The sequence below is a fragment of the Chinchilla lanigera genome, unplaced genomic scaffold (genome assembly GCF_000276665.1).
Source record: "Chinchilla lanigera isolate Chin_1 unplaced genomic scaffold, ChiLan1.0 scaffold00059, whole genome shotgun sequence".
NCBI lineage: Eukaryota > Metazoa > Chordata > Mammalia > Rodentia > Chinchillidae > Chinchilla > Chinchilla lanigera.
The window spans coordinates 8594770-8619310 of NW_004955460.1; the positions used below are offsets into that span (position 1 = coordinate 8594770).

A 24541-nucleotide genomic window follows, 5' to 3' on the forward strand; every position below is an offset into this window, starting at 1 on the left:
GTTGTTGCATCAGTTTCTCCCTACAACCAAAAAAGAGGCACAATGCTTAGTGGATTGTGGAGGCAACAGATCCCTCATTTAGGCGTTTTACTGAGTGACTCAGAAAGCTGCTAGTACCCTTGAGAAGCAGGGTTGGTGGGCAAACTCACTTTCTGGGCCCCCTTCTGTCCCCTTTAGACAGAAGCTTTCTTTCTCTCAATAAATTCTTCCTACTTGAAAAAAAAAAAAAAAAAAAAAAAGAAAGCTGCTAGTTTTGAGTGGAGTCCAGAACAAGAGAAGCTTTTGTAACAGGTCCAGGCTGCTGTGCAGGCGGCTTTGCCACTGGAACCATATGATCCAGCAGATCCAATGGTACTTCAAGTGTCCAGGGATCAGATCCAGTGGTGCTTGAAGCAGGTAGGGATGCTGTTTGGAGTCTCTGGTAGGTCCCCTGCTACTGAGCTGTGTTAGAAACTGAATGATGAACCATGGAACAACAGGTTACCATGTGACCTAAATTGCCCATCCTGAGCTGGGTATTAATCTGATCTACTGAGTCATGAAGTTGGGTATCCACAGCAACAGTCCATCATTAAACGGAAATGGTACATACATGATTGAGCCAGAGCAGGTCCAGAAGGCACAAGTAAATTACGTAAAGAAGTTGCCCAGATGTGCATGGCTACTACTCCTGCTATATTGCTTTCTGTTTCCCAGCTTGTACCTGTTACCTCATGGAATAAACCATATGTTCAGCTGTCAGGAAGAGAAGGCTAGGACCCGATTTGTGGATGGTTTTGCATGTTATGCAGGCACTACCTCCAAGTGGATGGCTGTAGCATTATACCCCTTTCCAGGACATCCTTGAAGGACAGTGTTGAAGGGAAATCTTCATAGTGGGTAGAACTTTGGGCAGTATACCTGGTAATACATTTTGCCTGGAAAGAAAAATAGACAGATACGCTACTGTATGATTCAGGAGCTGTGGCTAGTGGTCTGGGCCAGATGGTCAAGAACTTGGAACACAACTGGAAATTACAAAGATGCTTGGGGAAGAGGTACCTGGAGAGACCTCTCTATATGGGCAGGGAATGTAAAAATATTGTATCCCATGTAAACACTCACCAAAAAGTGACCTCAGCAGAATTGGATAGGATAACATGTTCAGGAGATAGTGGTCTACCTCTTTCTTCACCTACCCTTGTTATTGCCCAGTAGGGTCATGAACAGAGTGGCCATCATGGCAGGGATGGAGGTTATACATGGGCTCAGCACTTGTGCTCACCAAGACTGACCTGGCTACGGTTACTACTGAATGCCCAGCATGCCAGCAACAGAGACTAACCCTGTGCTCACTTCGGCAGCACGTATACTGAGATTGGAACAAGACTAACTCTTGAATCCGCAGTGTAGCACCATTTCCCGGGGTGATCAGCTGGTGAGCTGGTGGCAGATTGATTATATTAAACCACTTCCATTGTGAAAAGGACTGCACTTTGTTCTTACTGGCAAAGACACTTACTCTGGGTATGGATTTGCCTTCCTGCCACGTAATGCATCTGCCAAAACTACCATGCATGGACTTACAGAATGTTTTATCCACTGCCATGGAATGCTACACAGCATTGTCTCTGACCAAGGAACACATTTTATGGCCAAGGAAGTGAGGCATTAGGCTCAAGGTCATGTAATTCACCAGTCTAACCATGTTCTTTACCATCCAGAAGCAGCTGGATTGATGGAAAAGTGCAGTAGTCTTTTGAAGACATAGTTACAGTGCCAGCTAGGTGGTAGTAGCTTGTAGAGCTGGGGCAGAGTTCTTCAAAAGGCTGTATATGCTTTGAATCAGCATCTACTATGCCTCCCACTGTGTCTCCCATAGCCAGGTTTCATGGGTCCAGGAATCAAAGGGTGAAAGTGAGAATAGTACCACTCACCATTTTACCTAGTGAGCCACTAGCAAAATTTTTGCTTCCTATTCCTACTACTTTATGTTCTGCTGGTTTAGAACTCTCAGTTCTGGACGGGAGATGGATTGTATCAGGAAGCACAACGATGATACCACTGAACTGAAAGCTAAGGCTTCACTCTAGTCATTTTGGTCTCCTCATGCCCCTGAGTAAGCAAGCTAAAAAGGGAGTTACAGTGTTGACAGGGATGATTAACCCAGACAATCAAGGGGAAATAGGACTATAACTGCACAATGGAGGAAAGGAAGAATATAGTTGGAGTGCAGGAGATCCCTTAGGCCACCTCCTAATATTACCGCGCCCTGTTATTAAAGTCAGTGGAGAACTGCAACAACCAAGTCCAGGCAGAATGACAGATGGTCCAGAACCTTCAGGGGTGAAGTTATGGGTCAGCCCACCAGGGAACGAATCAAGACCTGCCAAGGTGCTTGCTGAAGGCCAAGGGGATATAGAATGGGTAGTAGAAGAAGATAGTTCTAAATACTAGCTACAACTCCATGACCAGCTACAGAAAAGAGGATTGTAATTCTAGAAGTTCTCTCCCAATACACTTCCTATGTAATCTAATGTTGATAGACTTACATTGGTTCTTAAGTATTGTTAAACCCATGTTATGTTCAAGTTATGAAGTGTTAGCATCACCCAAAGAAAATTTGCCTTCTATTCTGGGGAGGAAATCAGTGCATTTTCTTTCGTATGCAGGATGGTTATAACATGTTAGGTATAATTATGAACTTGTCTTTGTATCTGGAGACTCTGGTTTAAAGAAATGTGTCTGGTTGTGAAGTATACAAGGGGTAGATTGTGTTAGTTAACTGAGTCAACATGAGTAACAAATGCTCAACTAAATTGGATCATTATAGTTCTGGGTATGGCTGAGGGGATTTATGCAGACCCTCCCCGCCTGGGGTAGGTTTGTCACCTGCAAAAGGGAAACAAGGAAGGCTCGCTTTCGTTTTTCTGAAGAGCTCCCAGTCTTCACTTTCACCATGGACATTGTCTCCTGGCTTCCAGTGCAGACTCTTCAGCCTCTAACACAGACCTTTTAGCCTTCCATTGCAGACCCTTCAGCCTCCAGGTATGGACTCACACAGGATGCCTTTGGATCCCTAGTGTGTAGAGTCCTTTTGCACTCTTCCACACCTGACACTGCAGGTGGCCATTGTAAGCCAATCTTGTAAATCCTTATATACTTACATATCTTGCATTAAATCTGTTTCTCTAGTGAGCACTGACTGATGCAAAGGGGAAAGGAGAGGTGCAGAATCAAAATGACATGAATTTCCTTGTACTTTGAGGACCATTTTGTGGTTGGGTACTATGATAGCCAGTATCACTCAGCATTTAGCCTGGGCTGGGACTCTTGCACAGATGCTCACAGAGCCCATTCTGCCAGCAAGGACTGGGGGTTAGTTAGTGTAAGAAACCTGCTGGTGGGTGTGGGGCTTGGACTGAGCTGGTTGTCCCCAGATCCTACAGTGCTTTGGGGGTACTCAGTGCTGAATACCTGAGATAACTTAAGTCAGCTTGATTCCTGCTTTTTAAAAAATGATTAACAGTTCTGTCAGCTTGAACCACCAGTGTACATGCATAACTGTCTCATCAGAAGGCTTGTACTGTGCCACCAGATGAAACAGTCATACGTGTACCACCAGTGGTTCAGAGTGCCCAGCAGCAAGACATATGAATTACGATCCCATCATGACCATGTTAAAATTCATCTAAGGTAAAATTAACTGTTAACCATCTTAAAGTGTACAATTTAGTGGCACTGCATTAAATTCCCTAGCTATTGTGTTCCTGTGGTGGGAAGTGCATTTGTGCCATCATTGTACATATATGTATATGGTTTTATAAGTTAATTGAGATCAACTTGATTCTTTTTAGTGCCAGCCTTACCTTTATGGTTTTTATCAAAATTCATTTTCTAGATGGACATCCAGGTTTTTTCTGTTTTTACACCATTGAAAACATTGTTTCCTTGGTGTGTTTGGTTGTACTTAGGTGTGTTCTACAGACCTCTCTCTAATGTAAACAAGCTGGAAAAAGAATGGATGTGTTCAATTTAGATTCTTCCAGTATGTTAAAGAGCAACTCAAATTGCTCTTCCCTACATCAGAATAAAGGTCCCCTTCCTCCTCCCACTCTTTATTTTTTGATGCTGGGCATAGAACCCATGGCCCCAGGACCTCCATACTCTTGCCAAATCTTATTTTTTGTCTGAATCTTGCCAACTTGATAGATAAAAGAATTAAATTCAGTGTTTCTGACTGTCAGTAAGACTGAATTATATTATCTCTACTAAACTTTTTTGCTTTTTTTGCCAGCCTCTCTGCAGAATTTATACTGTTGTGTAGAACAGTATCGGCACTGGGGCTCATTGCCTCAGGTTTGTGTCTTTCCAGTACACGGCTCTGTTCACAAACAGCTTTTTGCCTGTTCTTTCAAAACTAATAAAACCTTTTTTTTTTAAGATCCCAGACTGGAGGGTCAGAGGCTATGTAAGATGGCTCTTTGGCAAGATCAAGTATTGTAGAGTTGTTAGTCCTGGAGTTGGGGAGGTTTCATGGAGGAGGCTGTTGTGCTGGCTTCCTTCGTAGCTCCGTCTCTGTCACTGCTCAGGACACTGCCCAGGCAGTCCCTCTTTTATGTGCATTTTAAAAGTGCTTTGCTTTGCTTTTCTTGAAGTTAATAGTTGGCCATGTGGCTGGTCAGGGGAGAAAATGTTGGCTTTATGGGAAGAAATAACATGTGTTCACGGTTTCTTAATAGGCGGTGTGTCTTTCTACATGGATAGGACTTGGTGGCTGGCCAAACACACTTCATCATCTTTTTCATCATTCTTAGTTCAACTTTTTCAAGTGGTTTTAATGAAGCTCAATTATGAATCAGACAATTACAAATTGAAAAATTATGAATCAAAAGATTGTGAATCAGAAAGCTATAAGTCAAAAAGCCATGAATCAAAAGGTATTTACATTTTTTTTTCCTCTTTTCTCCACCAAATAATGCTTTCAAGGTGGAGAAAATGCTTTCCTTGTAAGGCTCTTCACTCATGCTCTCCTGTGGTCTTGGGCCTGCTTTCTCCTGGCTGCTCTCTCAGGGGCTTTACGGGAGCTTGTGAAGGTGCTCACATGCTCTGTACATAGTTCAGTTCTGAAAGTTGTTCAACACTTAAACATTTTAAAAGTTTTTTAACATAAAAGGTTTTGGTGTTTGCTTATTACCTTTCTTAAGCAAAACCAATTTATTTAGATGGCATGTAGAATCATGTTGTTTCAAAAATTTTTAGGCAAGCCACTCTTTGTAATGTATTATCTGCATAGGGCTTTAAAATCTCTCCTTACACCCAAAGCCCTGTCTATTGTATTTACCTTGTGCTGTAGGAGCTGTCAGCCACCCTGAAATGCCTTGGGAGTGATCTCTGTCCTGCTGGCTTTGGGGGTATGGGAAGCGTGCAGTTCACCCTGGTGTGCATCCTAAGTGCCTCTTGTGTGTGTTGCAGCTCATCGCAGTTATTGTGGGAGAATGACTGTCACAGAGCTTCCCAGGGAGGATGACCGTCCCAGTGTGCACACGGAGTCGCTGTGTAAGTACACTTCGCTTCCACCTGCAGCAGTCTGTCTCGAAAGGGCGCCCTCCTGTGGTGGTGCTGGCCAGCTGACCACAAGGAACAGCAACCCAAGTGAGCTTAGCGGCCCCACTGGTTAGGATAGGCTAGTGTGGCTCTTGCTCAGTCCCTCAGTAGTAAGAGCTGACCGCCACCAGCTTGTATTTGCTGTGATATTTTTGGGTAATTGAGTTTATTGGTGTCTTCTAACTATTTTGTGTATGCTGTTTAGATTGATGAGGTTTGCATATTAATCTGTCACTTCACTGTTTGTCACCACCCCACAGGCAATGACTGTAAGGGGAAGAAGCACCTCGAGACACACACAGCCGCCCGCTGGCAGCCATCCAGGCCACGCAGGGTGGTAGGGGCCATGGGGCACCTCTGCACCCATGCAGGTTGTGTCCTGTCCCTTGTCTGTGTTGTTATACTCTGTCACAGTGCTGCTGTCCCTGTTTACTATGTGCAGTTAAGTGTTTAAAACACTTTAATAAACAAGAGTAATACCAGGTGTGGCTTCAAGTATGGAGACCCTTGAAAAGCTCCTTTGTGACCTTAGTGTAAATTAAATACACATGAAACTCAGAATTATTTGAGGTGATACTAAAAGTTGAGCAAAACCCAGGGATATAGCGCAGTGGCACAGCACCTGCCTGGCAAGCACAAGGTCCTGAGTTCAATTCCCACTACCCAATAAATAAATAAATAAATAAACAAAACCACACTAAAAGTTGAGAAGACATGCTGCCCTCCTGTGTTGGACTATGTTCGAGCAACAGCTGCTTGGCCACTCTGCACAGAAGTACTTGGTATCCCAGGAAGTGTATGGAAAGGAAGAGATAGATGTCTGCTGTACATGTAACTTTGCTGGTAAAAGGAGTACCTTTTTCTGGTAGCTCTTGTTTTACCTGAGCTTCATAAATAAGTGTGTCATAACTGTTAGTCAATACACGTGAAACAATTTTTAAAAGTCCTCGTAAATTCTATTTCTTTGCATATTACCCATGTAGGACTGATTAAATTTCAGGGGTTGACATGCAGGTATCAAGTTACTATAAGACTTTGAGCACCTGTTGTTGAAAAAAAAATGGAACAAAATTTACTTCATGACCAGCTTTTCTTTTCTTTTTCCTCCCTCCCTCCCTCCCTTCTTGTCTTCCCTCTTTCCCTCCTTCCCTCCCTCTTTCCCTTTTTGGTACTGGGAATTGAAGTCAGTATGACCACTCTGCTGCCCTCCAAAATGTAGGATGTTCAGTGCTGAGTTCATCATCTTTTCGAAATACTCTTCACTGGAAAATATTAGCTTCTGGAATAATTTTCGCTGTAGTCTTTGAGTAATCATTTCCTACCCAGCATACATGACTGCTGACATTTAGGGCATTTCAGTTGTCTTGAACACTTACATTGGGTTTCCAACATGAATCCTGCAAGAACCAACTGCTGTATCTACAGGGCAGCTTATAGCTATCACCCTTGAATTTTATGCAGAGTGATTGCATTTTACCTTTTAGGTATCTGCAGGGAGGGGTGAATGAATGATGTTTTATAGTAGTGGGTTTTCATAGTAAATTTCATCAAGCATCTTACTTAGGCTTAAAATAGCACCCCCATGCACACACAAGGCAACCCCTGACTTAGTAATAGGAGGGAATGTGGCACAGGGTGTGACCTTGAGAACCTGCTGTGTTGTCAGGTGGAGAGCTGGTGCTCTGAGGTCTGTCTGAGGTGTCCTCCTGCGCACATCTTCTCTGTCACAGGTTACTTCTTGATGCAGATGCTGGGAAGGGCCAGAGCTGCCGGATGGTTTGTGTCCAAGACGGTGTGGTCAGTCCTTTGGTTGGCCATTGTTGCTCCAGGTGGTTATTCTGGTCGTCTGTGTTGGCATTCTCTCCATTGCTTTTGGCAGCTAAGCACCTGTAATAAGTGATTTACCTAACCAGTAAAATTTCCGTTTCAGGTTCCCATTCTTTCATCCTTGATGTAACATATATTCATTCTTATCAGAAATGCTAATACGCTATGTTAGAGGCTGCATGAATATTCTTGTTTTTCTGTTGTGTTGGGGTTTGTGTACGCCTAGTTGCCTGACTGTCCTGTACTTGAGGAGCACGGACTTGTTGCTTTCCCATGTCATGTCCCATGTCTTCGTCAGCATTGCATACTGCTCTCATACAGCCTCATCTTGGCCACTGCTCCCTGACTTTATCCTGAGCACTTCAGAAGACCTGTCCAGGGATCTCCTTGTGCTTCTGGCTCAGCCTTCATGGAAATTATCCCCCTGGGGCTCAGTGGCATCAGCATGTTTCCTCACAATGCTTGGTTTTCTCTCTCTTAGGGAAGGTGGCCTCTGGAGCGCTCTGGTGGCTGGGGATTGGATGGTACCAGTTTGTTACTCTGATCTCTTGGCTGAATGTGTTTCTTCTTACAAGGTAAGCAAGCTGATGCCACATGAGCATGGTGCGTGAAAGAAACAGTCTGCATTACTGTTTTATAGGGATGCAGCCTATACTTCCATAATGTTTTGTTATTTGGTGTCTTAATGTTTTACACTGATAGATCATTTTATAGTTTATAAAGTGTTTAAATAGTCTTAGTTTTTCAAACCAGCCTATGAGATAGGAGGCAGGTACTGTATTGTTGTTAAGGAAAATGAAAGTGTATAGAGTTGTCCCAGCCAGAGGCTCTGATAAGGCTGGAGCGTAAATCCTCTTTCACCCACGGGAAAGGGCTTCAGGCAACTGGGCCTTTCCATGGCCACCAGCTGGCACCTTGTGTGCAGTGTCAGTGCTCTCTGTAGGAAGGTGCTCCTGTGAGCACTTTCAAGCCTCCTAGGTAGAATTATAACTACATATCTAATGTGTAGTGTTTAATGTGGGGATGTTTTGTACTTCTTCTTATAATTAAGAAATAATTTTATTTAATTTAAAGGTTTTCATTTTTAATTGTAGGTGCCTTCGAAATACTTGCAAGTTTTTAATTTTGCTCGTCCCACTATTACTTTTACTAGGTGAGTAAAATTGGGCTCATTTGCCATAGATGATGGAAACATCCATACAGGTGACAATCCTGGGAATCAGGCACCAGGATGTGTTTGGGGAGCCAGGTGTATGCACATATGTGCCTAGCTGTTCTCTCTCCTTCCAGGTGCAGGCCTCTCTCTGTGGGGCCAGAGTGATTTCTTCTCCCTCCTGCCTGTGTTAAACTGGACAGATGTGCGTACAGTAGAGAGGGTAGAGGACTCCAAGGACACATTCAGACCTGGGTCTTCTCACCTGCAGGTACTGAGAGCAGGCATTCTCACTAGCATCACAAATATGCTGTTTAGAGCAGGTTTCAGATGACTTGTGGACAGGGCAGTTCAGCTGGGGGTCTGTTTTAGAAACTATTTTTAAATGTCAAGCTCCTCAGATATTCTGAAATAGCCCAAATACTGCATAAACAGTTTCACTGTTGAGTTAGTTTTAATTCAGAGACTAGCAGCCATTACTTTATTAAATAGAGACAGTGTGAAGAAGGAAATGAAGATCACTTTTTAGTCCTCTCACATGAGGGTGGCCACAGCCGTGAGGGTTCTATGTGTTTCCAAGTGTCTGTGTGCCCTGGCATCAGCACCTTGTACCAGGTTCCCCTTGGCGTACTTACTGACTGGGACTTCGTGATTTCCTCTCAGGATAATGGAGAGGCTTCCCGGTGGCTGCAAGAGAATGACATGAGATGGCAGGTGGCCTCTTTTTCTGCTCAGTGCCACAACCACGAGGAAAAGCTTGGGGAGCTGACGGTCTTACTTCAGAAACTGCAAGTGCGGGTGGACCAGATCGATGATGGCAGGGAAGGGCTGTCACTGTGGATGAAGGATATGGTGGGACAGCACCTGCAAGAGATGAATGCTGCTGGACTCTTGAGCACCAAGGTAAGGACCAGGAGTTCCTGGAAGAAATGTGGGCTTTGGCATCCTGTCCTGTGAGTTGCCCCAGCTCACAGGTTAACTTCTGTGAATGCATCAAATACAGTAGACAGAAATCTCACCTATAGTTTGATGCTCCCTGCACCATTTTGGTGTATGTTTCCTGTCAGCATTAACTGGAAAAGCTGAGGTCTTGACTTGAAAACATCTCAAGGTCATGAGGTCAGTTATAAGAGCAGCTGCTGTTCTCTGTGGACTTCAGGCCTGTGACCAGGTGGGCTTTGCTTGCTGCTCACAGGAAGATGAGTTAGTCCATGTCCTCAGAACTAGTGCTTATTTTAGTATGTCCCAAAGTGATTTAATTTTGATGTGTTAAATAAAACCTTATTGCAACCTTGCTCACCAGCATGCTGGTGGGTGGGCATCCCCCCCGCCACCAGCAGGCTCTCTGTGTGGGCTGACCAGCAGCCTGTGTACGGCAGACCTGTATACACTGAGCTGGGGGCACTTTGGGCATAGGACTTGGCAAAGCCCCGAGGTTCCCTCATTGCCCACAGGGCAGAGCTTGTTCCTTGGTCTCTTCTCTGAGCTCTGGCATGCTGGCATGACTACAACTAAAACAGGCCTGGTTTTTCTGGCCAGACTCTCCCTGTGTGATGGCCTCATTCAGGATGTCACTAACCCTCTGATTGGTCCCATGGGGGATTTGCTCCAGGTCTGAGACCTACCTTTGTCACCTTCACCTGAGATAGTGTCAGTGTTTGTCACTTTGTATAGACGTTGCTTGTTTAATGTGCTTTCTTACACCTGTCGGGCTATAATTATAGAGCATTTCTCAGTTCTGGTGTGGTACAAGGCACAAGTCACTGAATCAAGGGTGCCCCAGACAGCCATGCATCGCTGCAAGTTTCATTTGCTCAGAGAACTTTTAGATGTTGTGCCTGAGTTGCTTATTTGTAGTTTCTCAAACATAAATTGAAGCTGGGAATATTGGCGCATGCCTATTAATTCCAACTCTTGGGAGGCTGAGGCAGGAAGGGTGTTGTGAGTTTGAGGCCAGCCTAGGCTACATAGTAGCTACATTGAGTTCAAGGCCAATCTGAACTATATAGTAAGACTGTCTCAAAAACAAAACAAAACACAATAAAAACCACATAAATTGAGAGTTTCAGTAAAATGCAATTAATACAGAATTTTTTTGGTTTTGGTTTTGGTTTTTGTAGTATTGGTCTTGCTAAATTGCCCAGGCTAGCCTCAAATTTGCAATCCTCCTTTCTCAGCTTCCCAAGTAGCTGGGATTATAGGCTTGTGCCACCATGCCTGGCACAATTAATAATTGTTCCATTTCTGTTGGCCATTTTTTCTTTCTTTTTTCTTTTTGAGGTTAAGAGAGTTTTTTTTTTAAATAAGAAAAATGCTCCTGGTTTCTCCAGGAGGGGAATCTGAAAAGTAGCATTTCTGCACAGCCCCTCAGTTCAGAACTTTTTATGAATAAGTGGACCATTTTTCTTTCGTGGATGGAAAGAAGAGAAGGGTAAATTTGCACTTGGCTGTTTCTGTGCAGATGTGGCACAGCTGTAGAAAGGGTTGAAACTAGACCCGCATAGACGCTCATGCTGGTTGAACGGATAGCAGTGGAGTCCTCGCTGAATTCTGTCCCTGCCACTGTCCCCGCTCCCCCCGGCCGAATGGTTGCTTAGTGTTGATTGTCCCCGACAGTGTGTCCTGTCAAGCAGCAGCATGGACAGCACCAAGGTGGGCTGGCAACCTTCAGAATCATCTTGTTTTGTAAGGAAAACGGTTGATAATTGCTCAGAAACCCAAGCCAAACAAGAATTCATTTTGTGTTTTTATAAACTAAATCGTATTCACCCTGGTCTCATTTTTGAGTTGGATTCCAGCACAGATGTAGCCAATTCTTGTTACATCATTTTCCAACACTGACCCATCTGGGTACCGTCCTAATGGCAATCCTGACCTATGGCAGCGTCTGGCTCCTGAGGCCACTCACTCACATTAAGGTTTTTAATCACCTGATAACTAGCACTCTGTGATCTCCCCTGGGCCACTGACACTTAAACTTATCTCATGTCTGCCATATCTTAATAGAGCATGCCACAAGTTGCACTGGGAGAGATGACATGAGTGGGTACCGACAGAAACGCAGTGTGTGCTGAAGTTAATTCTTTTTTTTGTCTTTTCTTGAGACAGGGTCTCACTATGCACTTCGTGCTGCCCTTGAACTAACTCACGTAGCCCAGGCTGGCCTCAAACTCACAACGATTGTCCTGCCTCAGCCACCTGAGTGTTGGGATTACAGGCGTGCGCCACCATGTCCGGCTTGAAGTTAATTCTAAATACAGGTTTAAAAGTGTAGTCTCTGAGGTGTGTTCACCACATTTCAGGTACCCAGTGGCTGAGTGTGGCTGGTAGCTGCGGTGCTGGACAGCCTAAGGGCAGGACATGTGTCTTGGCATACAATTCTGTTGCATAACACCACAGGAGACACTGGAAACCACTTTGGGGCCAGTCTTTCTGTGGGTACCCACTCATGTCATCTCTCCAGCTAGCTTCCATCCCTTTGCTCTGGTTTGTCCCTCTCTTAGTCACTTTCTTGTCACTGGGACAATGTACCCTGCACCCACAACTTACAGAGGAGAGATTTACTTTGGTTCATGGTTTTTAGGGGATTCAGTCCATAGTAGGCGGGTGCCAAGTCAGCAAGGGCATGGTAGAAGGGGCTGGCGGAGAGCTGCTCATGTCATGGTAACCAGGAAGGAAAGAGAAAAGGGAAGGAGATACAGCCTCCTAGGCTATGTCCCCAGGCTCCACTTCCTAACTACAAGTTAGCTATCGTGCCCCCATGATGCAGTCACCTTCCAACACATGAGGCTTTTGGGGAGACAGTCTAGATCTAAACCATAACAATCTCATTTTTGGTCTTCTTCTTTTAGGTGAGCTTTTATATTCTATATCAGCTTAGTCCTTTTATCCTCCCTCATTTTCCCTCTTCATTTTCCTCCTGGGCTGAAGAGCCCAGGGTGCAGGTCGTGTCACCTGGACCATGGTTACTGAACAAGCAGTGCCCTTCTTTGCTGTGGCTGCTGTCTGCTTATTGTGCCTGTCCTTGTGTAATCATGGTGCTATTTCCAGAGAATGTACCTGATCTTAAGTCATTTTGCTGTCCTAAGAGTGGTTGAAGACATTAATGGGGCCATAGCACTGTTTCCAGCAGGTAGCCTGTGTTCGGAACACTTTGTGGTTGGCTCATTGGTACTTTGTTGGTCATGGGCCTTAGCAAGCCTAAAAGCCACCTGTATGGTCACGTTCTTCCTAAGTTACGTGAATCACCTCGCTAGTGTCTGGGGAAGTGTTCTTATGGGTTTGCTCATAACAAACAAGTGTTGCATGTTTCATGTGAATGTGCATGTTCAAGTGGGGAATACGTGTATCATGTATCTTTACCAATGGCTGTTTTCCTTTTAAATCATTAAATAGAATGGCAGGTGCCTACTGAATCTTTGTTGAACCAGTTGCTTTGCTTCCTACCTAGAGTGTTTCCAAGTACTATATTTACAGTATTTTTATGCCACCAGAAAAGGTGTATGTGCAGTTCCGCTCAGGCCTAAGGTCCCCAGGGCTAGAGAAATAAGGCCATCATGAGGTGAGGACTCCATGCTGTGCCACATGGTGACTACGTAGTCTCTAGCTTTTTGGTATTTTGGTATTCTGATAGAAATAACATGCCCTAACTTGCTAGTTTTTGTTACTTAACTCTCTGTCCATTTATTTTTCTTTCTCAGACTGACTTTATGACTTTCCATCATGAACATGAAGTACGTCTCTCAAAGTTGGAAGATGTTCTTAGAAAACTGACAGAAAAATCAGAGGTATTTATTCTTCACCTTAGAATTGTAGCCCCCAACTAAGTAATCTTTTTCCTAATAAAACAAAAATCAACCATAATTAATGTTTTTGAAAGTTCCTTAGCCACAAATATGCTTGCTTACAGGGTATTTGCTGTTGTCTTTTTTCGGGGGTTGGGGGCAGTCTTTTTGAGACAGAATCTCACTATGCAATTCAGGCTGGTCTTGAACTCATTTTGTAGCCCAGGCTGGTCTTGAACTTCCCAAGATCCTCCTGCCTCAGCCTCCAGAGTGCAAAGATTACAGGCATGTGCCACCACATCCGATGCTATTGCCTGTTATAAAACTGGGGAAATGGGGGCTGGGAATTTAGCTCGGTGGCACAGTGCCTGCCTGGCAAGCGTGAGGTTGTGAGTTCAATTCCCAGTACTGAAAAAAAACCAACAATTCCCAGAAAAAAAAAAAAAAAACAAAACTGGGGAAATGGTTCCTGACTGTCCCATTTCCCCATGGCTGTCCACTTAATTTCTTTTCTTTTTTTTTTTTGTCTTTCTGAGATGGGGTCTCGCTATGCAGTTCAGGCTGGCCTTGAGCTCACTTTGTAGCTCAGGCTGGTCTCAAACTCGCAATGATCCTCCTGCCTCAGCCTCCCAAGTGCTGGGATTACAGGCATGCACCACCACGCCCAGCTTCCACTTAATTTCTTGATGGTTGACATGGCTCCTGTGTGTGACGGGGACAAAGGAAGCCATCATGCTGGTTCTGGGTGGCTTCTGGATTCATATCCGGATAGCCAGCCCCCTGCTTTTCTTTGGTGTCATAGTATTCATCAAGATCATGTAGTCTGGAGGGAGAAGGGGTACACCTCTTGTAGGCAGTTAATTGTGGGTGGCAGGGTCTCTTGCCCTTTGCTGCTGCAGAGCTGGGAGTTTTCAGTGACCTGAGCTGCAGGGATTATGTGTGCTTACAGCCAGGTCCTTCATATCTAGGGCATAGTATGGAGCCTGGCATAGCAGACACTAGTGTTTCGCTAAACTATATCAAACGCCATATAGCTAGGGGTATGTGGGAGTGCAACCCCTTGGGAGTCTCAGGATCAGCTCCTGGGCCCCAGATCCTGTTGAGTCAGGTGAGATCAGCGGAGGAGAGGGAGCCTACCTTGCCCTGTGCTGGAATGAACACTGCTTCACACAGGCTGCCGTGCTTTTAGCACAGCATTGCCACAGGGTGTCTCTGGACATCTGTGTTCATAAGGCACATCGTTGGTGTGACTTCTCTTTGCCTTGACTGTCCTCACAGGCAGCTTCTTTTTCTGAGCACTGGTGCTGCTTGTTTGAAGAAGTGTACTTAGATAAATGAAACACTCCCCCAACTGCAAACCAAAAGGCAGATGTAGACTTTTAATTAAGGGAAGGAAAATTCAAGATAAATACATACAGTTTTAGGTTAATCAGATACACGGTTTTGTGAAGTTAGTGTGTAACTTGTGTTTTAACAGAGGTTTCTCACGCTTTCCAGGCTATCCACCAGGAGTTAGAACAGACCAAGCCAAGAACAATCAGGTAGGATACTTCAGATCGTTCCCGTAGTTTGCCTCGTATGTTTTCCTCTGGTTACCTGGAGCAGTGGCAGTCATTGTTTGCATCCAGCCACATGTCACCTGAAGTCACTGGCCTTTGTGTCTTTCTGGGGAGACCCCTTTGGGGACCATGTGAGGACAGAGGTCCTGGGGGACACGCAGCACCCTATCCCGATGCAGCGTGAACAGGCCCTACTTTTCCCCAGGAACCTTGCTATTGGTATCCTTGAAGGGCCACCCTCAGGGGTTTGTGTCACGGGAGCCCTATGGCTGGCCTCCACTGACTTCACTGTGTCTGTGCAGACCTTGCAGCTTGGCAGGTCTTATGGCTGCAGCCTTTTTGCTCTTGAAGTCAGCCCTCAGCCATCTCCTCACTGTAGTTTGCAGTTCCTGTAGGTCCATCACCTTGCTTGAGGCCCCTCAGATATAGCTTCTTCCTGCATGTCCCCAGAGCTGCATCTCCCTTCCATACCTGCTATGCTGTCCACAAACCCAGCTTCCACTCCACCTGGGTCTGCATGCAACGGCTTCTGCAGATGTATTCCCTGTAAGCCCCATGGCTACTCAGGACCATGGAGAAGGTTGTCACTGATTGAAAGACCGCACATCCACCACTTCTTCCTCTGGGCAGATTGGCTACCCTGCATCCCTTGTGAGGCAGCATGAGTGGTGGGGCAGTTTCACCCTAGAGCCTCGCTTGGCGAAGGGTTGTTTTGATGTGCTGGCACACAAAGCCTAACACGTTTGTCCAGGAGGGTACTGATTCATTAGGGCTTCTTAGTATCTCAGAGACTGTATATTGAGGAATTTATAATTGCAGTACCTCCATAAAGTAGGACCCCTGTGAAAGTGCTGAAGCCCTGTGCTCTCAGTGCGACTGTCCCTTCCACTGGCATGAAAAGTGTACACTCAGCTTGTCATGGTTGCTATGAGTGCTCTCTCTTTTGTAAAGTCTTACGTGTGATTTTAAGGAAACAGTTTTCAAGTCCTAAATAGTTCTCAGAGAGCTATTCACCTCCTGAACAGATGACCACTGCTGGTAGCTCTCTGGTAGGTGCATTGGGACCATCATGGTGACCTGATGCAGAGAAGAAACTCTGCAGGGCTGGAAACCACACATGCACCTCTCTCAGCGGGGCTGACTCACCCTGGGTGGGGCAGGTTCCACTTGTGAGTCTGGGTCCTGACTTGTTTCTCCCTGTGCTCGGTGGCTGATTCCAGCGGGGCAGAGGAGCAGCCCCTCCTGCCTCGCGTGGAGCGCCTGGAGCAGGAGCTTCGCCTCCTGCAGTCACAGTTGTCGGACTGGCAGCAGCTGAAGGCCGGCTGCGAGGTGGGTGCAGCGGAGCCTGCAGTGTGTTTGGCTCTGCTTTTTGTAGTGCAAAGTAGGAGAAAATGGGGACTGAAGTTGTCAGGGTGTTCATTCATTCATTCATTCATTCATTCATTCATTTTATTTTGACACAAGGTAGTTCCTGCTGGCCTTGAACTTACTTTATAGCCAAGGCTGACCTTGAATTTGTGGCACTCCTCCTGCCTCAGCCTCTTAAGTGCTGAGATTATAGGCCATCACCTATGGCTTCAAGGTGTTTAATTTCAACTTCCGCCTTTTTTAAAGTGGGGTGGGGATGTGTCACATGACATTATTCATTTGCAAAGGTAGATACTTACTTCTGAGGTATCTAAGACAGTATGGAAATGAGCTAATTATAACAGTAAGTTCTCCTGTTTCCTGATAATGCTGGCAGGTGGATGCCCAGGTCAAAGAATCCCTCAGGGTCATGTTTTCTGAGGACCAGCAGGGTGGTTCTCTTGAGTGGCTGGTGCAGAAGCTGTCTTCACGTTATGTGAGCAGGGATGACCTGCAGGCCTTGTTACGGGACCTCGAGCTGCAGGTGCTGAAGAACATCACCCACCACCTGGTGGTGACAGGCCAGAAGCCAACGTCCGAAACTGTGGTGTCTGCTGTGAGCGGGGCAGGGATTTCTGGAATCACAGAAGCGGTGAGTGGGTAATAAAACAGGTTTAGCCTCTGTGTCCGTCTGGTAGGCTGTGACATCTGGCTTTGAGCCAGGCTTCCAGGCCATGGCCAGGCTCAACTGCAGGGCAAGCTGAGTGTGAGGCCACAGAGCCGAGACACTGCTGTTATCCATGTCACCGCAAGCTGCTCCATGAAGCACTTCATAATCTTGGAATGTTTTTCTCCCAGAGGTCTCTACCTGGGTGCAGTGGACTGAGATGACATAAAAATTTTTAGTCATTTGTATACAAAACCCCAAATATCCCTGTGCTATAGTCCCACTCATGCCAGTGGCACCCAGTTCAAACAGAGATGCTGTGACATGTCTGAGCCCTGTGCAGTGACTTGTTATCTGGGTGCAGGACTGAGTAGGAAGTTGGCAAAGCAGCTCATTCCTGTCACCTCACTTACACTAAGTCTCTGGTCTTTGTTTACTTCACTTAATGGCAATCTCTTCCCTCCTACCCTGGCATTGGGCTTCCTTTTTCCATGTCTACAGCAAGCACGTGTCATTGTGAACAACGCTTTGAAGCTGTATTCCCAGGACAAGACCGGGATGGTGGACTTTGCCCTGGAATCTGGTGGTGAGTACATAGGCACCGAACCCCAAGTAGAGTGGTCGCCTGCAAGTGGGCAGGAATTTGAGAAGTGGTCAGGAATGTGCTGGACTGCCCCCAGCCTCCTTCTGGGTGAACCTGGTGCTTCCTTCCTGGTTAGTGCCTTTTGAGCACAGGTTCCAGGGGTGCTGGGTGCACTGGCCTGTGGGGTGCACACAGAGCTGGGCTGGAGCTGCTGACCACAAGGGTGGTGACTGGCTGGTTGCTTAGTGCATGGCAAGAGATGGGGGTTATTTTGCTTCCCAGAAGCTGTGGTACATCATTTCTCACAGTCAGACCCATAGGTCCATGTGTGTTGGTCTTGAGTCTGGGGCTATACATCCTGAGTCCCTGCAGAGACCACACAGACAACGTGGGTCAGTCCAGGAAGAGCTTTGCCAGCACAGGTGGTACAGTCAAGGGCAGATGGACCGTATCATCTCTTGGAAGATGAGGGGATTTTGCATACTCACTAGGATGCGGGAGGGCTGGAGACCTGTGAGGGTACAGTGACTTGAAAAACCCACCATCTGTTTGACTTAGTGAGTCCCACATGAGGAAACAGGAACCTAACCCCATTCCTCCTGCACAGCTGATTCGTCCACGCCTTCATCATCTCAGGAGTCCTGATGAGGGCAGTGAACCCCGTCAGAAGCTGCCAGTCCTTCCAGTGCCAGGCAGAAGTCAGGCTCTTGATGTGCTCAGTGTATGACTTGTCCAAAATTATTTTTAGGGTTTTGATTTTACTTACATGGTTTGAAATATAGTGATTTAGAAAGAGATTACTTTCAGCTCAAGAGACATCAAATGACATTTTACCCATACAATGCCAGCTGACAGCTGTCCTTTGCTTTTGGCACTGTGTGGTCCAGAGTTGAGAACCCTGATGCCCTATGAAGCTGTTCCCCAGTCTGTTCATTGTGTTCGAGGAAGCTGTCCGAGAGTTCGATGGGACTCTGACGTAAACTACTTTGTTTTGGTTTTTTTGAGACAGTCTTGCGTAATTGCCCAGGCTGGCCTCAAACTTGCCATCGTCCTCTTGCCTCGGTCTGCTGATAGCTGGGATTACAAGCTTGTCAGTGTGCCTGGCTTCTGTTTTGGATGAGGGCAGTGACAGTTTTTTGAAACACAGACTTATTGTATAGTCCAGGCTGGCCTTGAACTCACCATGCAGCCCAGGCTGGCCCCAAACTCATGGGACTCTTCCTACCTCAGCCTCTCAAATGCTAGGAGCACAGGTATACACCACCAGTCCTGGCTCTTTTAAAGTGTGAGTGCAGCGGTTGTTAGTATATCACCGTATTGTGCAGCAATGAGCACTGATTCCAGAGCATTCCTTCCTGTTCCCGTGCAGTCACTCCCTGCTCCTCAGCCCTTGTTTTAGTTGATAATCATCACAGTATTGTCTTATTTCAGCCTATTAGCAGCCCACTAAGAACTCACGCACTGGGCAGTACCAGTGCTGGTGAGTTTGATTCTTGATTCAGAAAAATGAACAAAATTTGTCTATTCAGAGCAGCTGCTCCTAGTAATTGCGTACTACTAATACAGGAGTTTGAAAAGTACGAGTAAGAGGTTGACAGTGGGTCCTAAGCTCCATCATGGGGAGTAAGAAGCTGTGGTGCGCTGCCGCACTGTAGTGACTAGATAGTGACCCTGTACTGCCTTCCTCCGAAAGTGGGATAGTAGTGAACATTTCTGCTGTAAAGCAGTGATAAATGTTTGAGGGTAGATACATTTACCACAATTACACAGTGTGTACACACAGCTTACCATCACATGGCATCCCATTCACACGTGCAGTGTTTGAGTTTTTATGTCGGAGGTTCTTTGTACAAGTAGAAGCTTGAGAAGTTGAGACACTGAGTTGGCCCTTGTGGTGGGAGTGGAGTCAGGTGTTGACCTACTTGTCACTTCGTTCCAGGTGGCAGCATCCTCAGCACTCGTTGCTCAGAGACGTATGAAACCAAGACAGCGTTGCTGAGCCTGTTTGGGATCCCACTGTGGTATTTCTCTCAGTCGCCCCGTGTAGTGATCCAGGTGAGTGGATGGATGCCTGTCCCCAGTCCTGCACATGCACTGTCACACATCACCTCATGACTGCCATACAGGGCTGAGGCCCCCCACCTGATGTATTGAAACATTTTTCCAGCTCCTTAATATGGCACATAGCGTACGGGAGAGTGTACGAGCCATCACTGGCAGCTCAGTGGAAGTTGGAAACATGAACACTTGTGTGGCACAGGCCTAGGAAAGGCATTAGGTGTCTCAAGGGCTCATCTGCTCCCAGGGTGACCTGGAATCACTGGAGTAGAGGCCCCTTCAGGTTAGTCACTGACAGTGACCTTCATGCTGCCGCATTGGCTGATCTGGGAGCTGCTGGTCTTTGTCCAGGGCCCTTGACGACTGCCCTCAAATGCACCAATGCTTTTCCGGGTCTTGATTTTGTACAGAGGTTGTATGAGTTGAAAGGATTAATGCATGATGACTTTAAACTGTCAGCCACATCCATTTCTAGCTCACTACTCAGATGTCACCTATTCTTCATGACAGTTTCCTGAAGAAACTTCCAGTAATTGTTTTATGTGAGACTTCTGCAGGGTAGCTAGCTTTTTCAAACAAGTTCACACAGTAAGATGGGCACTAAGTATGAGTACACCTAAGCTAGGTGTGGGGCACGCCAGTAATCCCAGCACTGTGAGGCAGGAGGATTGGGGGGTTGACACCAGCCTAGGCTGCATAGTAAGATTCTCGTCTCAGAAGACAAACCCGGAAGTATGAGTAAACCTAAAATTTAGGATTCCTCTGGTTATAGTGGTTGCTACACCCCTCTCCTTGGATTCAGTAAACTTGTAGGAATAGCTCACAGGATTCAGGGCACACCTGATGTTTACTAGTTTATTACAAAGTCTACTCATAGAAATGCCCAGGCAAGGTATGGGGGACCCAGAGCTCCTCTGTCCTCTGCAGCTCCACTGTACGTGGACCTCCATGTGCCCAGCTGCCCAGAAACTCCTGCAAACCCTGTCGTTTGGGGTTTTCTAGGTCATCCTGACACAGGTGGTCCTCACAACCTTTTTCTGGATCTGAGAGTCCCAGTGCTCTGGCCCTGTGTTGGTTCTGGTGATACACCCATCCTGAAGCTACCTGCTGACTCTTCACCACACAGAAGACAGTGTGCCTGCAGAGTATAGGGTTTTAGGACTCACATGCTGACATACAGGGTGGAGATGAAGTAATGACATATGCTTCACAGCGTTCACCCTGTCCCTTTAGTTCGCATTTTTATTGTTGTTATGTAAGGTGGAATGATCTCGTCATAGGTTCCAGGACCAGTTTGGTTTCTTGTGAAGTGTGTATGCTTCCTTACTGTTACCAACGTAGGGTTAGGGAGAGTGGTGTTTGGAGGTGCATGTTGCAGGTGCCCAGTTAGCTGTCAGATTCTACTTTTGACACAGGTACCATGCAAAAGTTCTTTTTTCATTTCCCAAATAATCAGTCTTTTGTCTGAACACCCCTGTTTCACTAGTGGTTAAAAGCTTATTCCAATACTTGAGTCTTAGTATTTTGCCTTTCCCTAGCCTGACATTTATCCAGGTAACTGCTGGGCATTTAAAGGCTCCCAGGGGTACCTGGTGGTTCGGCTGTCGATGAAGATCCACCCAACCATGTTTACTGTGGAGCACATACCAAAGACACTGTCGCCGATGGGCAACATCTCCAGTGCCCCCAAGGACTTCGCGGTCTATGTGAGTGCCCCCAGCTCTGGAGACAGCGTGCCTCTCTCCCTTTTGGGAATGTCTGAAACAGTCCAGAGCTAATGGCTTGATCCTGTGTAGTGGGGCAGCTCTCCTCTGCCTGTCCACACACTGAGCGAGCAGACACAGTGCTTAGGGGGACCTTCCAGTACTTCCCTAGGAAGGGCCACTGATGAGCAGTGTTTTAACCAGTGTCCAGTTCCTGTTGTGTGCTGACGTAAGCAGACCAAGGTATATGTGCCTGTGAAGGATGTTCTGACAGTTGTGGTGGAAACAACCAAATGGCAAAAGATAAAGCAAATTTTGTATTCTTTTAAAACATCGAAATGAATATAGAATTTAAAAGAATACACCTCATCCCAGTGCCTAGAGAAAGCCACCATGATGGTTTTGATCCCTCCCCCTTTTTTGACTTCTGAAGATAAAGCTGAGTCAATACTATTTGTAAAACTTTGTTTCCTGCCTTAAAAAATTTTTTTTGGCAGGTGTGGTGCACACACCTGTAAGCCCACCACTTGGGAGGCCAAGGGTGAGGAGTTCAAGGCCAGCCTAGACTACACAGTGAGACCCTGTCTCAGAAAAACCAAAAACAACAACAAAATTTGATGTGGAGGTGCAGTGTGTGCCTGTCTTGAATCTCCTCCCTGGAATTTGTGCCCTCCCCTTCGAGGAGGGAGTTGTGTTTGGTGACATCTCACGGCCCAGAATTTTCTCTGGAGCACTTTTTAACCCAGAAGCCCTTAACCATCACAAAGAAAATGTTAGGGTAGTCTCCTTTATTAGTTCGTGTTTTATTGCGAGTGAGTGTAATCTGAAGTTCATCACCTTAACCACTTCTACTCAGTGGTTTTAGGTGCCATCCTTACCCACATCTGTCTCCAGAGTTCTCTCATCTTCCTTAACAAGCTCCATATCCTTGAAACGCTAGTTCTCAGCCCCCACCTTCTGTCCCTGGTACAGCTGATGTCTTCCAGACTCAGGGATGTCCCCAAGTTCCCCCTGGAGTAGCGAGGGCCATGAGTGAATGTGGTCTGCCCTGGATGCAACCACACCTGGCTGCCTGTGGGTCTTTGTTCCAGCTGCCTTGCATCCCACGTGGAGGAGAGGTCCCCTTGCTCAGGGCAAAGAGACAGGCCTGGTAGCTGCTTTTATTTTCTCTTGACTATGTGACCTTGGTTTCAGGGATTAGAAAATGAGTATCAAGAAGAAGGGCAGCCCCTGGGACAGTTCACATACGACCAGGAAGGGGAGTCACTCCAGATGTTCCAGGCTCTGGTAAGGACCTGACCCACCCCAATTGTGTGTCAGCGGAACAAGCTGTCTAGAGGAGCTGAGGTGGGCCCTTTTCTCTGGGAGCTGTGCAGGTACTGAGTTGTCTGTGGCTAGTCAGCAGTTCTCAGGGTCTCAGCTGAGCTTCCTCTCCTGAACCTTAGGTGTTTAGAATTTTTCAGTGTGGCTGCTTGCTTTCAAATATCCACTAGGGGGAGTGATGGGGCTCTGGGCTGTTGATCTGAAATAAATTGTGATTCTCCCTCAATTTCAGGAAATACCTGACAGAGCTTTCCAGATAGTGGAGCTTCGGATCTTGTCCAACTGGGGACACCCTGAGTACACCTGTCTCTACCGGTTCCGAGTCCATGGCCAGCCTGCCCAGTAGAGAGGCACTCCCGTAGTTTGTACAGTTTGTATATAACAGGACCCCAAAACACTGGAACCCATCAAGGATGTGGGTATGCGTAAAACAGAGGGACACATCAGCCCTTCAATAAATGTGGTATAGAAGCCAGGGATGTTGACTGACATCATCCTTGAAGCCACATCTACACTGAGTCTGCATTGGGGTGTCTGAAACCTCATTTGAATGTATGGTTCTCAGATACTCATTTGTTTGGGGGATTTGTTTTTGAAGATAAAGCTCTTTATATTTGTATTTCCTGACATCTATAGCAGAGTAGATGGAGTTGAGAGGTTTGATGTGTTCTTGAAGCTCTGATGTGGGGCCTTTTCACGGGTTCTAACAGGACCTTGGGAGGGTAGATGTACTCCATCTGTTAAGGCCACACGTGTTTCTTTCAGGGAAAACTGTCACCTAGCTTTCTGTTGGAACTCCTTCCCTTGGTTCATGTCCAGGTCCCTGGTGCCCAGGTTGGTAGGGGGGTGGGCGGGGCTGAGGTGCATCTTGGGCCTGGTTTGAGTATAGTTAGGGTTCATTATGCAGATGCCTCGGAGGGAGGCCGGGGGGATGTCTCCACTGAGGGTCAGTCAATCTGACAAGCACTAAACCTGCTGTGAGGACACAGTGTGGACAGGAACCAGGATACCTAGCCCTCTGGTGTCCCCTAGGGGTGTTCTGGTCCTGCTAACAGGCAACACTAAGGTGCCGACCCTCTGCAGCTGCTTCTGCTCCACGTGGTCGCCAGGGAGCCGTCTTCCCTACAGCAGCACTTCGTGCGGCTCTCGGGGTCTGCCTTCCATCGCTGCCGCCAGCATTCTCACTTGATTCTTGTGAGACTTGTTTTGGTTATAATATTTAATATTTAGACTATTTTATGAGCAGACTTTATAACTGAAATATCTACAAGGCACTTACAGTTGTTTTACCTAAATAATTATTTAAGTCTCATTGGTCAATACACTTGGCATTCCATCACTGCTGTACTTTCAGATAAAGATCACAGTGGTGCTTACTGGTTTCTAGGAAGTTTTGTGTATGGTGCACACTGTCCCAAATGCTTCTGCCATATGAGGCAGTGCTCCTGCTCCTCTGAGGACTGGGACTGAAGCGTGTGCAGTTAGGTCAGATAGGATGTGTACAGACATTTCATATACTACAAGTTGCATATATAAGTCAGAATTTCCTATATAATACTAAATTTGGGGATTGGGTGGAGATATTTTGAATATTTATTTTTAAAAATGCGACATAGGACTTTGTGCAATGTATTTTTGTAAATGCTTTTCAAAATATTTGTCTTTGATAGTGTTTTGTTTGCTGCCACCAAATTGATAAATGCTATTGAGATGTTTAAATAAAGAGTTTTAATTTTTAAAAGTGCATGTGATATTTCAAATGAATAATAAACAGTATATTTTTTTCTCAGTTTTTTTTGTGTCTACCCACTGGGGAGTGGGAAAGGACCAGTAGTCTGCATGCTTTCTGCCAAGTGGGGGTCACTGGCCCTGCCAAGACTAGCAGCCGCGCGTTTCTGGGCAGCTCCTCCTGGTTAGGGAGTATGCTTATAAAAGGGACCTAAGGGTGCAT

The 24541-nt window shown here is 46.2% G+C and overlaps 1 protein-coding gene across 13 annotated transcripts in view; it reads left to right on the forward strand.

Annotated features, from left to right (window-relative positions):
- The window catches only part of Sun1 (Sad1 and UNC84 domain containing 1), a 58319-nt gene extending 33946 nt beyond the window's left edge, over positions 1–24373 (forward strand). For 8 of the 13 annotated variants that reach the window (XM_005397791.2, XM_005397788.2, XM_005397782.2 and 5 more), the window contains 17 exons: positions 4722–4919; positions 5455–5538; positions 5847–5957; positions 7317–7415; positions 7895–7988; positions 8508–8566; positions 8704–8837; positions 9230–9469; positions 13267–13353; positions 14848–14891; positions 16130–16238; positions 16651–16908; positions 17425–17509; positions 19446–19561; positions 21103–21270; positions 22462–22554; positions 22823–24373. In XM_005397791.2, the coding sequence (XP_005397848.1) occupies positions 4722–4919; positions 5455–5538; positions 5847–5957; positions 7317–7415; positions 7895–7988; positions 8508–8566; positions 8704–8837; positions 9230–9469; positions 13267–13353; positions 14848–14891; positions 16130–16238; positions 16651–16908; positions 17425–17509; positions 19446–19561; positions 21103–21270; positions 22462–22554; positions 22823–22936 (2093 nt within the window). In that variant the 3' untranslated portion in view covers positions 22937–24373. The remainder of the gene's footprint in view (positions 1–4721; positions 4920–5454; positions 5539–5846; positions 5958–7316; positions 7416–7894; positions 7989–8507; positions 8567–8703; positions 8838–9229; positions 9470–13266; positions 13354–14847; positions 14892–16129; positions 16239–16650; positions 16909–17424; positions 17510–19445; positions 19562–21102; positions 21271–22461; positions 22555–22822) is intronic. The other 5 variants (XM_005397786.2, XM_013521207.1, XM_005397787.2 and 2 more) reach the window with 4 other exon arrangements.
- The last annotated feature ends 168 nt before the right edge of the window (positions 24374–24541 follow it).